The 11,721-nt window shown below is 39.1% G+C and overlaps 1 protein-coding gene and 1 long non-coding RNA gene across 2 annotated transcripts; one reads left to right on the top strand and one right to left on the bottom strand.

The window, feature by feature from the left end:
• Position 1: 1 nt before the first annotated feature.
• LOC110052670 (uncharacterized) lies at positions 2 to 10,937 on the bottom strand. The gene is made up of 6 exons (XM_020758818.2): positions 10,203 to 10,937; positions 7,245 to 7,431; positions 5,679 to 5,872; positions 2,819 to 2,978; positions 1,888 to 2,033; positions 2 to 910 (listed from the first exon to the last, which is right to left on the bottom strand). The coding sequence occupies exons 1-6, from the start codon at positions 10,733 to 10,735 to the stop codon at positions 856 to 858; spliced, it is 1,275 nt and encodes a 424-aa protein (XP_020614477.2). The 5' UTR covers positions 10,736 to 10,937; the 3' UTR covers positions 2 to 855.
• Positions 4,364 to 5,904, top strand: LOC149110279 (uncharacterized). Its single transcript, XR_016207982.1, has 2 exons — positions 4,364 to 4,994; positions 5,722 to 5,904. It is a non-coding gene; the product is annotated as an uncharacterized LOC149110279 (long non-coding RNA).
• Positions 10,938 to 11,721: the final 784 nt, after the last annotated feature.

Below are 11,721 nucleotides of genomic sequence, written 5' to 3'. Positions count from 1 at the left end.
ATTTTTCATTGTGGGTCTAATATCTATATTGTTTTGGTCTTTCCCACATTTTAAAACTATTTCAATATTGAGTTTGATTTGTATACAGTGTGGTTCTGAAAACCACTGAACGAATGTGATGAAAATTATTCCACTCTGTTTAAAAATATTGTAACTATTAAGATCCTATGCTTGGTCAACAACCTTTATTCAATAATTCATTGGACTAAGTCATAACTTTAGTATTTTGGTGAGTCATTAAAACTTTGACAAAGCTCAGTCTAAAAATATCTCCTCACAAAGAAATCTTTGACATTGTGCTTTTCAACGTAACACCTGTGAACAATACTAGTGGCCTATTTTGCACTATTAATTTGTAAAGTAATTATTAAGGCCTTGTAAAAGTGATTTTAAACAAAACTAGGTCTGCATTGTGCAGTGTATGTGTATCGCTAGATTAAAGTATTATTAAAATATGACACTGGTAACTTAAATACAAAGTAAAAAATATTCAGATTGTCAGCCAGTTTGATCTAAAAACCAGTTAAGGTACACACTGTAAGTTATAAAAGTTGTCAGAAATAATATTTCTTGACAGCATACGCTACGGAAGCCTGAGAATAATATCACTCATTGCGCTCTCGAGTGGAACCCTCAGGGGTCTAGAACAAGAGGTCGCCTAAAGCAATCCTGGAGGCGAAGTGTGATAGCTGAGCTTGCCAAGAATAAGTTCACGTGGATAGAGGCAAAGCGAACTGCCAGTAATAGAGTTAGGTGGAGATCCATGGTTGACGCCCTATGCTCCCCTTTAGGAGTGAAGATGGCCTAATGTAATGTAAATGACAGCAGTACAGTTCCAATCCATTTATGGTCAAGTCATCTTTCAGGATCTGTTGGTGGAGTGACTTCTTCTCTTTCTCTCTCTGGCATTCTGTGAAACGCAACCACATTTTAAAATATATTTTGTTGTAACACAGTGGAATGATTATAAAATATTTCCATAAAATACAGCGCATGTCTGGGCTGCTGCATAAAAGATGATCAGGATGCCTACTAGAAATATTGAAAAGTACAATAGTACATATTTAGGGTGTGGTCTGAGTTTTACAGCCTTTTTTTTTTATATCCGATAAGAGACACAAGGTAGCTAAGAGAGAAAAATAAACAGTTCAAACTCCTATTAAATGGCCACCTTCTGGGAACTGGATAGTAGCTGGCCCCTAAAAAACAATAGAAAAGGGTAAAAACAGTAGAAAAGCCCTCTTGGGATTTTGATTACTGGCTGTTTAATAGGTGGCTGCTTAATAGGCCGGGTTGGACTGTATTCATAAATAATTAAAACTTATTTATTTGCAACTCACTCTTAAAAAAACTACCCAACAAGTACCACAATTCCTTTCGTTTTTTCTTTATTACTTAAATTTTGAATTCCCAGTGGGGTTTAAATAACAATTGCCCTAATTAGCACATTAAGAAATGGAAAAAGTGAAGGATTCTGGTAGTTGTAGTCAAATGACGCCATCATGCAAATTGCCTATTCTCCAGGCTGTCAGTGTAATAGAAACTCTTCTGGGCTTGACTCCTAATCAAGCCATTCTATAAAACCACACAGTCGAACATACATATTGTATGGAAACGAGAAACTACAAGATGTAATACACTCCACATGTTCAGTTGCGGTGACTTCATATCCCTTCTAGTGTTATTTTTAAAAAAATTCCTGTATTTTTCCCACCTACATGAGAAATCTCCTCTGGTCCCACAGCCTTATCATTCACAATTCAGAAGCCAACATTATTCTTCCTAAAATTGAGTGCTAGAATTCCACCATACTATTAGTACACATGCATCCATAACTAAAAATTATGATTATCATATTTATAGAATATTGTATTTGAATGTACTCACCCTGTGTTGTAAATGAAAGCAGCTGGAATCATAATAATTAATGTAGTGATACTGAACCATGAGCTTGTCTGGAAGTAAGGATGCCAGCCAAAAGGTTTCTCTTGAAATAACATCCAAAAAATAAACCCAAGGGGTGTGCAGAGAGACTAGAGTTAAAACAAATGTGGGAAAGAGGAATTTAAAAGATAATACTTACTTTTTAGCCGTAATGTATTAGATCAGTTACAATTTATAAGCAGTTTTGTAGTGATGAATGTTTTACAGTATTACTCTAACAGTCATTCGTGCTCCTCCCAGGCCACACCCAGCTAGCTTCCTGACCTGAAATATTTTTCATGCTTGCCCATCTTTTTTCTCCCTACAGCTGTGTATCCCAATTGTGAGCCTGTTTACAGGTTTTTAAGTATTGTGAACAGCTTCTAAAAAAGCTGTAAGTGTACATGACTGAAACAAACAAGAGACAAAGGCAGTAATAACCCCTAATAGGGTTGTACACATAGGGTCAACAGAAAAGAAACAACAGATTGAGTGTATTCCATGAAAGATCTTCATCCCTAAGCCACACTCTGCTCTGCTCCCTGATATGATTTTGCCCTTACCCTTCTAGTTAGGGAGCCTGTTCATGGCCTTTATACTTGTGCATGCCCATCTTCACAAAGGTTTAATAGAAGCAGCACAAGTGACAAGCAAGCAATTATCTCTGACAGATCCACTGAAGTGTTCAAAAAGTTTGTGTATGAGGATTTCAAAGTGAAGATGGGCTTTGGTTTTGGTAAAAAGAGGAGGTTTTCTTGCTTGAACAAGGGCAGGGGGGGGGGGGGGGGTGTGGACCTGAGCAAAAATTAGGCCTGTAAAATGCTCTCTGGCAATAAAAGAGGAGTGGTCCCTGGGTCAGAAGTTATACCACTGATACATGTAACATGTAACTCACCATAACAATTGCAAGTAAAGTAGCCCCCTCGGAATATCGTAGAAGGAGTGCACAGCCACATACTGTCATGATGTAGCCAGCAATAAATAGAAATGCAAGCACACCTGGGGTCCAGGAACATCCTGCTCCACCAAATACACATAGGAATCCAAACGCCCAGCTAGAGAAATTTATTTAATAAATATAATTTTATATAATGATAAATAAAGTGACTACTGGTATATGAAAAAGGCTGTTTCTAAGGAAGACTTCTAATTAGTTTAATCACAGGTGGAGATCCTAATGTTTTCCAGATGGATCATCACATGTGTACTAAAGGCATCTGCAGTCGAGTGTCAACTGATACCCTTGATCAACAGTTGGCTTAAACAATACTTGATCAATGTCTCTACCAGCCAAGATCTACAATTGACTAACAGTCGGGCGATAGTCAGCAGTGTCAATCAACACTCATTGGCATGTCTGCAAAAATTGGTTGATTCTTAACCAACTTTTGACAGACATTGATCAGGTGTCAATTGAGTATCAACCGAGGTGTCAATCAAGGGTCGATCAAGGGTATCAATCAGGGGTATTGATTGGCACTCAACCAAAGATACCTTTTAAGGAATAATGTGTGCTTAAAAGTACAAATTATCAAGAACATAAAAGTGCTTAAAAGTACACAATTATCCTTCCTGACTAGCTATATAGATGGCTATTGTGCATTCCAGAGTGATGATGTCTCTCTACAGTAAATATCTGACCACGAAGTATTTTTCTATTGGTTACCGCATTTGTATGTATAGTTGCAGTGTACTTTCAAACCCATTAGCAACAAGAAGATCTTTTAGATCTTATAACCGCGCTTTTAAAATCTAACTATTTTCTTAGTACTACAGTCGAAACGCAGTGCACATTCCAAAACAGTCCTTGACGATTCATTGATTACTGCAGACACCACATCACTTGATCAACACAAACTTCGTTGTTGCACCATCGCTCTTAACCTTTGTGAAATCTATGATGACCTAATGGTCTTAATCTGGAAGTTCGCTCGGGACATGCCCATGAATGATACGAAAAGGAAACAAGTGTCACGCTATTAATGACGCCTATTAATAAACAGCTTTCTTCCTTAAAAGTCAAAATTTAATTTGTTTGTGCTATGTGTAAAGGACAAGCAAAGTAGTCATGCGAGTCACACAATCCCAGGTTTACACTATCCACGGCTAATTTTAGAACGGTTGTGTTTTTTCTCCTAGCATTGACATAAACGCTGCAAGTTCTGGCAAGCTCCCGTTTGTTCCTGTTTATAACTGCACTTTTAAAATTGAACTATTTTCTTAGTACTACAGTCGCAATGCAGTGCACACTCCAAAGCAGTCCTTGATGATTCATTGATTACTGTGGACACCACATCACTTGATCAGTACAAACTGTGTTATTGCACCATCGCTCTTAGCCTTTGTGAAATCTATGATGATGCAATGGTCTCAATCTGGAAGTTCGCTTGGGACATGCCCACAAATGATACAAAAAGGAATTTAGTGTCAAGCTCTTAATAACGCTATCAATGAACAGCTTTCTTCCTTAAAAGTCAAAATTTAATTTGTTTGTGCTATGTGTAACACACAGTCCGAGGTTTATGCTATCCACTAATTTTAGAACGGTTTTTTTGACATAAATGCTGCAAGTTCTGCCAAGCTCTTGTTTACCTCAGCAAATATTTAATTTTCCTTCAAATCTCTTAACTCACTTCGATGAAATAGCCAAAGAATTCACTTCATTTGCCTAAACCCACAAGAAATACCTGCAAAATTGCAAATAAATTAATGACCGTCGCTTCTGGCAAAATAAACTTGCAAAGTAAAAAGTGAAAGCTGCAACGTCAGCGCAGTCCATGGCTGATGTAATACCTTTTTGTAGTGTATTTATTATTCCCTTTGAATCCAACGCTTCGATAAAACCAAATAAAATATATTTTACACACAATAAAGAAAACAGTATCCGTAACATTTTTCTTGTATTAATGTTTCAACAGCTTTTGGCGAGTAAACATCACAGGTTGCGTGGTTCAAAGTGGCCGAGTAAAGGCTTGGGTCTGGTCGCCGACAAAACAAAACAAAATAAACCCTGTGCAGAGCAAGAACCGCACTCGGCCCATGGCCATGCAGTTAATTACCAGCAAGTGTAGGTAATAGAAGTACATTGTTAAATACCAGTGTAATTCAGGATTTACACCACATTAGTAGTAATTGAAAATTCTCTCAAAATTGCACAAGCTCCTGACAGCTTGAAAATTTTAACATACAGTATCAACTAGGTATGTGTATTCATGACATGTTTTGTGACAAAAAAGCAGCTGCAGTGTTTTCAAAACAAGCTGGCAACCGTCGGATTTCTGCTGCCTACTTGATTACATGTATATATTGACTGCCTACTTTGGTTATAGCAATCAGCTTGTTACAAATAAGCTCAGCATTGCGTCTTCTCAATAAATCTTTTAACGGTGGCAGAGTAACTCCACACTCAATTTTGCAGCAATATTCATTTATGCAATAGGAAGCTTGTTAAAACAAAAGCTCAAAACATCTACTGTATTTTGTGCCCTTCAGATTATAGGGCGAAGGGGCCTAATGCCACCCCTAACTTGTCATAGCCACCTACCCTTCCAGCTGCAGATGCCTACTTCAAACAATTTTGAAACCCCTGTTCAAGCAGTTGTGAGTTCTTTCATGTAGCTGAGCTCTCTGAAGCTCATGTGACTCGGAGCTCAGCTGAATGATCTTGAATGTGGCTGGACTTACACTGTACAAGAACTGTACTTAATTTTCAGGTTAGAAACAGTTCATTATAATTTTATAAAATGAATGCTTACTTCTGAATAAATTCATGAATATTGTTTGTATATCCAAATCCAGGAATGAAGTCAGCCCAAAACAGTGGCACGACAACAAGAAATTGTGCCAGTGATGTCCAAAAGAGAACTGATACCAGCCCCGCCTGGGTGTGGTCACTGCCTTGCATCTTGACTACTTTCTCTTCAACTATGTAAGCAAAGGCTGCAATTCCCTTTGAAGAAATAAAGGAAGAAATTTAACAGACAGTTTGACAATCTGTATAATCTCTTCCCTCGTTAAAATGCAACTGAATTGATCAGTATGCCTCCAATGGATGAGCTATAGTTACAGTTTCTACAATCCTATACAAACATTTACTAGCCAATATTATGTTCAAAAATTAAACATATTTTTGTTCCAGAAAATATTAATAATCCCCCCACCTTTTTTCCGTTCCTACCCTCCTTTGAAAATTTCATCAACGTATACTTGATGGTGTTATATGTATTATTTCAGTAGGCAGACAACTCCTTCAGTGTCTCTTCCTGCCCCGTCCATATGATAAAAATGTCGCTGGGCCCTGGATGTTACAGGTGAACTTACTTGTACTTGATACAATTCACCCATAAAGCAACACATTTGTTAAATGAGTGGAGATCAATATGTTTCTGGCTACACGTGAATCAAAACTTAATGACAGCCCTGAAAAGTCCCAGTTCCTTGGGACTTTGTTATATCACAGGTATGGGTAGTTAGGCACAGTGAACATTGCCTAACAGCATTACTATAAGAGTAAATTGTATAGTACTAATGTAACAATGTAACATTTCAAAAGATGAAATTGACAAATTGAATAAAAATGACTTACTTCAACTCCTCTGTGTGTTATTCTTGTTTCCGTGCCGTTTTGGGGTTGTTTTAACACAATTCTAGCCAGTTTCAGTTTCATCATTTTCCTCTCTATAAATTTTATATAAAATTAATATAAATATATAGGAATGTATATATAGAGGGGAAAACGATGAACATGAAACTTGCTGGAATTGCTTTGAAATGGCCCCAAAACGGCATGGAAACAATAGTAACACACAGCAGAGTCAAAGTAAGTCATTTTTCCATATTTTGAACTGTTACATACGATGATTGTTACATTCCTATACAAACTCTTATATTTACGCTGTTATGCAATTCATATGTGTTATTGACCATAAGTGAGGTCAAGATGGCTGGATATTGGCCAAGTTCTTTTTTGTGTGTGTTTATGGACCAAGACAGAGTCGAGGTCCAGAAACTTGCAAAAAAAGAACGAGGCCAATATCAAGCCATCTTAACCGAGCAAGCTTGGTCAATAAAGGATTAATTATTATAATTATGGCTTTCAGGGAAATTTTTCTCATGGGACAAGGCGGGTAGTCCTGAGCGGAGAAGACAGCTCCAGCTTGCCCGCTCAGGTAGCCAATCACAGTGCAGGATTTGATTCATCTTGCCCACCCACAGAGCTAGCCATATAATAACATATAATAATACTCACTGCTCCTAACTACCCAAGGAGCTTGGGATACCTGTGGATATAGCAGGATTTCAAATGAAAGTAGTGTACTCACAAATCCAAGCATAAAAGCTAAAGGCCACAGGACTCGTCCCACTCCTGTAGCTCCACCGAGATGACTTGTACCTTGAGGGTCAATTTGTGAGGAGAACGTAGGAATAAGACATATGAACAGACCAAGCACAACTGCAATGGCGGATAAGAATTTTCTCCTTGTAGGAATCTTCTTTAAAAACAGGAACCTGTCAAAAAAAATAAGCATAAAAACAATAATTACACCTAATAGTACCTTTTTGGTATGCGTCGGCAGCATTTCAGGCAAGTTTGGTCAAGCCATGGTTCATATTTTGGCACAAAATGCTGGTAGTTGAGCCAGAATACCCATGGTGAGACCATTTATCGCCTGATATACTGCTGAAGCATACCAAAAAGATATGATTAGGTATTTATCGTACCCAAATTTGGCCAAGTGAGTATGATTGTAGTCATATCAGGTCAGTGATTTGATATTGCAGGATATCACAGAGAGTAGACATGGCTTTTGAGTGGCTAATTGTGAATTTGGATAGGGTAAAATGGCTAATTCAGTATTATTACTCAATCATGGACAGCTACAAGAGATTCCATCCCACAGGGTCTCTCTCCTGAGTTAGGTGAAATATGCCAAGAACATTGTGTCCAGTAGCCTGGGGTCAGTGCATAATATTATTGCAGTTGTAGGGCTTGTGGGTTATGTCCTTAATGCTCACCCAGTGGGCAAGTATATTTTTGGGGGGATGTGTTTGAAGAAATTCAAATTAGAGAAGTGCTGCCAAAGATGAAATAATCCTTTTTTAAATTGTTGGATCCTTTTTTGGAGCGCTAGTCCATCATAGTAACAGTTTGCCTGAAATTGTTTTTCTTTGCATCCCGCTGGAACTGGGAAATGTAATGCTGGGGACTGTTAACTCCCTGGGATGCACTACTCCTGGGAATCCTCCAAAAAAGGATTCAACAATTTAAAATGGGATTGATACAATCAAAAAACAATTTGATCTCTCAGGCAATACTTCTTTAATTTGCATTTCTTCCAGGGTCTTGAAGGTCTTCTTCTCTCTAGTCTGCCTGTGAATCGTTGTTCCTGTCGATCCGGTGTCATCTAGTTGGAGAAAAACATTAGCCTGGGATAACCACGTAAATTCCCATTCACTATCCAAGTTAGCCATGAAGTCAGCACGGTTGCTCTGATAGTGTGGTGATGATCACACAGGACCGGTAATCAGGGAGATGTGGGTTCAAATCCCTTTCAGGGCATAAAAAGTTTTTCTTCCAATGAAAATGCCTTTCAGAAGTTGTCTGCTCTTGGTTCCTTCATTAACAGAGATGTACTCTTGGCAAGTTAAGAGACTACTTAACTTGTATACATATAGCTATATGTATGTGCCGCTGTGAAGGGTATGGTTTTCAGTCAGTTTAGTCTGGGATACGGTATAGATATCAGACAATTTTGGTCTAGAATAGGGTTTAAATTCAAGAGCAGGGCTCTTAACCTGGGATTCTATAAATAGCCTAATTGAAACTCAGAAGTGACTTTGTAAGATATTGGTTCAGTTTGTGTATGTTGGACTTTAGATGGTGCAAAAGTTTGTGCATAGAAAATAGCTACAGTAGTCTGGGATAAGATCAGGGGTGTTTGGTGTTAGAATAGGGTTGCAAAATCAAGCTGATCATGGTCTGGTATAGATTTACGGAGTACCACTGTACTCCCAGTGCACTATCACCTCACCAACTTTGGGTTGCACAAATTATGATTGATGGTATGTAAATGTATCAGGTCTATGAAAGCGCTCTGCATTGATCCTTTACAGAGGAGACATCCAGGACTCTGTATTTAAGATTTGTTACTACCCATTTAACCTAAGTGGTCCATCAGGCCGGAGCTTATCCCGGGTTTCTGTAGCATGACGCAACTAGGAGTATTTCCACTCACCCCTGGGTGGAATGCTAGTCCATTGCAGGGTTACCACCAGCATTAAATTCGCCCGTACTTAAAGTGCCTATGAAGTAAAAAATAATTGCTGCTTATTTGAAAGGCTTTTCAAAGTAAAGAAGAATGGTGTTTCCCTTTCTGGAATATCTTTTTTTGTTCTAGAGATATTTCAATTTTGCATTATGCAAATGAGGAAAGTGATGACGTCATAGGTGGTTCCACTTGAACGGTAAAACACTGAATCAAGAATATCTCTAGAAATATTGGAGCAGTGTTCTTCAAACTTGGCACCACAAATGTGCATCACAAAAGAAACAGAATGACACCTTCTGTGTTGCTGCCATGGCAACACTTTTGGCTTCAGTCTCTTTCTGTGAAAAACCAAATATGTCAATTTACAACCCTTCGAAAAAAGACAGAGGGTCTTACTTGGAACACACATGATTCCGACATTGTCTTAACTCTCCCCATTAGATTGTTGGGAGTGGATGATCCTTGTTTAAGATAAAATCTGGTAAGGTTAGTTTTAATTAAAACAGGACCAGCAGCGTAACTGTTGTCATGGCGACGGCACGACAGGTGTCATTTTGTTTCTTTTGTGATGTACATTTCTGGTGCCAAGTTTAAAGAACACTGCTTTAGTATTTCTAGAGATATTCTTGATTGAGTGTTGAACTGTTTTAGTGGAACCACCTATGACATCATCACTTAGAGTACAAAAACGTGAATATCTCTAAAACGAAAAAAGATATTCCAAAAAGGAAAACGCCATTCTTCTTTACTTTGAAAAGCCTTTCAAATCAGCAGCAATTATTTTTTACTTCATAGGCACTTTAAATACCTGAGTGGAGAGAGGCACTGTGAGAGTAAAGTGTCTTGCCCGATAACACAACACAAGGGCTCTAACCCGGACGGTCGAGCGCACTAACCACAAGGCCACCTTCGGTGACTACATGGTAACCAAGCCTGCCTGGTAAAACCGGCTGGTAAACCATTCGAAAGTGTGGTCTATCAATTGGTACCTCTAGCTCATACAAACCTTACCTTAATATCAGAGTTACAGGAATGGAAAAGTTACCAAGAATAGCTTGCAAATAAGGTGGGGTTCTGTTACCACTGCTGGAAAATACGATAAACATTGCTGAAACACCTTGAAAGGAACCAACCAAAAGCATTAACCGACGATAACTCCACTCTGTCTTGACCAAGTAGTTTGGGCAAATGAAGTCACTGCATAGCAACACGAAACCAAAGACAATCACGAACGAAAGAGAAGCAAAGGATACCACAAAATAGCCGTCTACGGTTGGCTTCCATTTTGCCGTCTGGTTTTGAGTTGATGTCGTGCTGTCGATCCACAAAGGCAAGCTGGCATATTGCATGACCTGCCCGGTCACGACAACAGTTGAAAATAATATGGTGGCTACACTGACCAAAGAACAACAGGAAAAGCTACTCGTTTGCCGTCTTTCTTGATGCCTATTGACAAGATGATCGTCTTCAAACGCGCTGCTGTTGATAAGAGGATCGTGTTCTTTAGGAAAACCGATCACAGAATAGTTGTTGTCGACCGACATAATTTCTGCTTTAAAGCTTCACTGAGAGCCAACTTTACAAAGGCTAAGTACACCGTTGGATCAGTGAAAAATCAGCACACAGTTGTGAAAAATCTGCACACAGGTGTGATTCGTCCATCAATAAAATTGATATTGAGTGAAAAGAGCCAGGCTTGAAATAGGACAGTGAACGACTCGCATTATACCCCCCGCGGACCAAAATTGAGTGACCTTCCATCATTTGAAAGTCATGTGAGAGAAAAAACTGTTGTCATAGGGGAGGGGAGGCTTGAGTGATTTACTCTGGCGTTTTATTGTCATTTCCCAGACTTGCCACCAGTCGACCTTTTGAGTTTCAGGGTAGAATAGCTAAGCAAGCTTCCATTGTTTTAGGCCCTGTTTACAAGCAGGTAGGGTAACCCTAGTGCTAGAGTTACCCTGGTAGGAAGGTTACCCTAACGCTCCCACGTTTCTTCTTTTTTTCATCGACGTGTTTACAAGGCAGCTAGGGTTAGCCTGACACTAGGGTAACCCTAGCTGCCTTGTGAACGCTCTGCTAGGGATAACTCGCCTACCCGGTGTCCGGGAAAACTTTTTACTTGTTTCCAGACCCTTTGAAGGTTGACAACAAACGGCCATCATCATCTTCCATTTGCTTTCCTACACCCTGCCCTCAAATAAGTTTCTCAACCATTGATCCGTACGGCCTGGTTTTCTTTAAAAATCATCTTCGTCGAATAACTCTCCTTTTTACATGACGCATTCGAGCGAGTGCTTTGGCTCAGAGAGCAAGACCATGGTTTGTGACACTTAGAATTTCTTTAGGTCGACTGCCGGTCAGGGTTTCCAACTCACTAAATGATCACGGCGGCAGTCTGATATTTTACTCAGATTTAAGGAATCGAAGGAACCCATCCCAACCCAAGCGATCCAGAAGAGCTGTATAGATCGCAAGTTTAATAAACGCTTGGTTTACGCTCGGCTCAGATCAGAGAGCGAGACTGTGG

The sequence above is a fragment of the Orbicella faveolata genome, unplaced genomic scaffold, assembly GCF_042242905.1.
Source record: "Orbicella faveolata isolate gen_17 unplaced genomic scaffold, um_ofav_v1 contig_24, whole genome shotgun sequence".
NCBI lineage: Eukaryota > Metazoa > Cnidaria > Anthozoa > Scleractinia > Merulinidae > Orbicella > Orbicella faveolata.
Note: the sequence above shows the minus strand (reverse complement) of the source record. Positions and strands in the feature narration are given on the sequence as shown.

Coding starts and splice junctions, on each gene's coding strand:
- LOC110052670 (XM_020758818.2), bottom strand. CDS start 10,735: ATGTCGGTCGACAACAACTATTCTGTGATCGGTTTTCCTAAAGAACAC. Junction 2,034..2,818: donor CTTTACTTGCAATTGTTATG/GTGAGTTACATG, acceptor TTTTAACTCTAG/TCTCTCTGCACACCCCTTGG. Junction 911..1,887: donor GCTTTCATTTACAACACAGG/GTGAGTACATTC, acceptor TGCGTTTCACAG/AATGCCAGAGAGAGAAAGAG.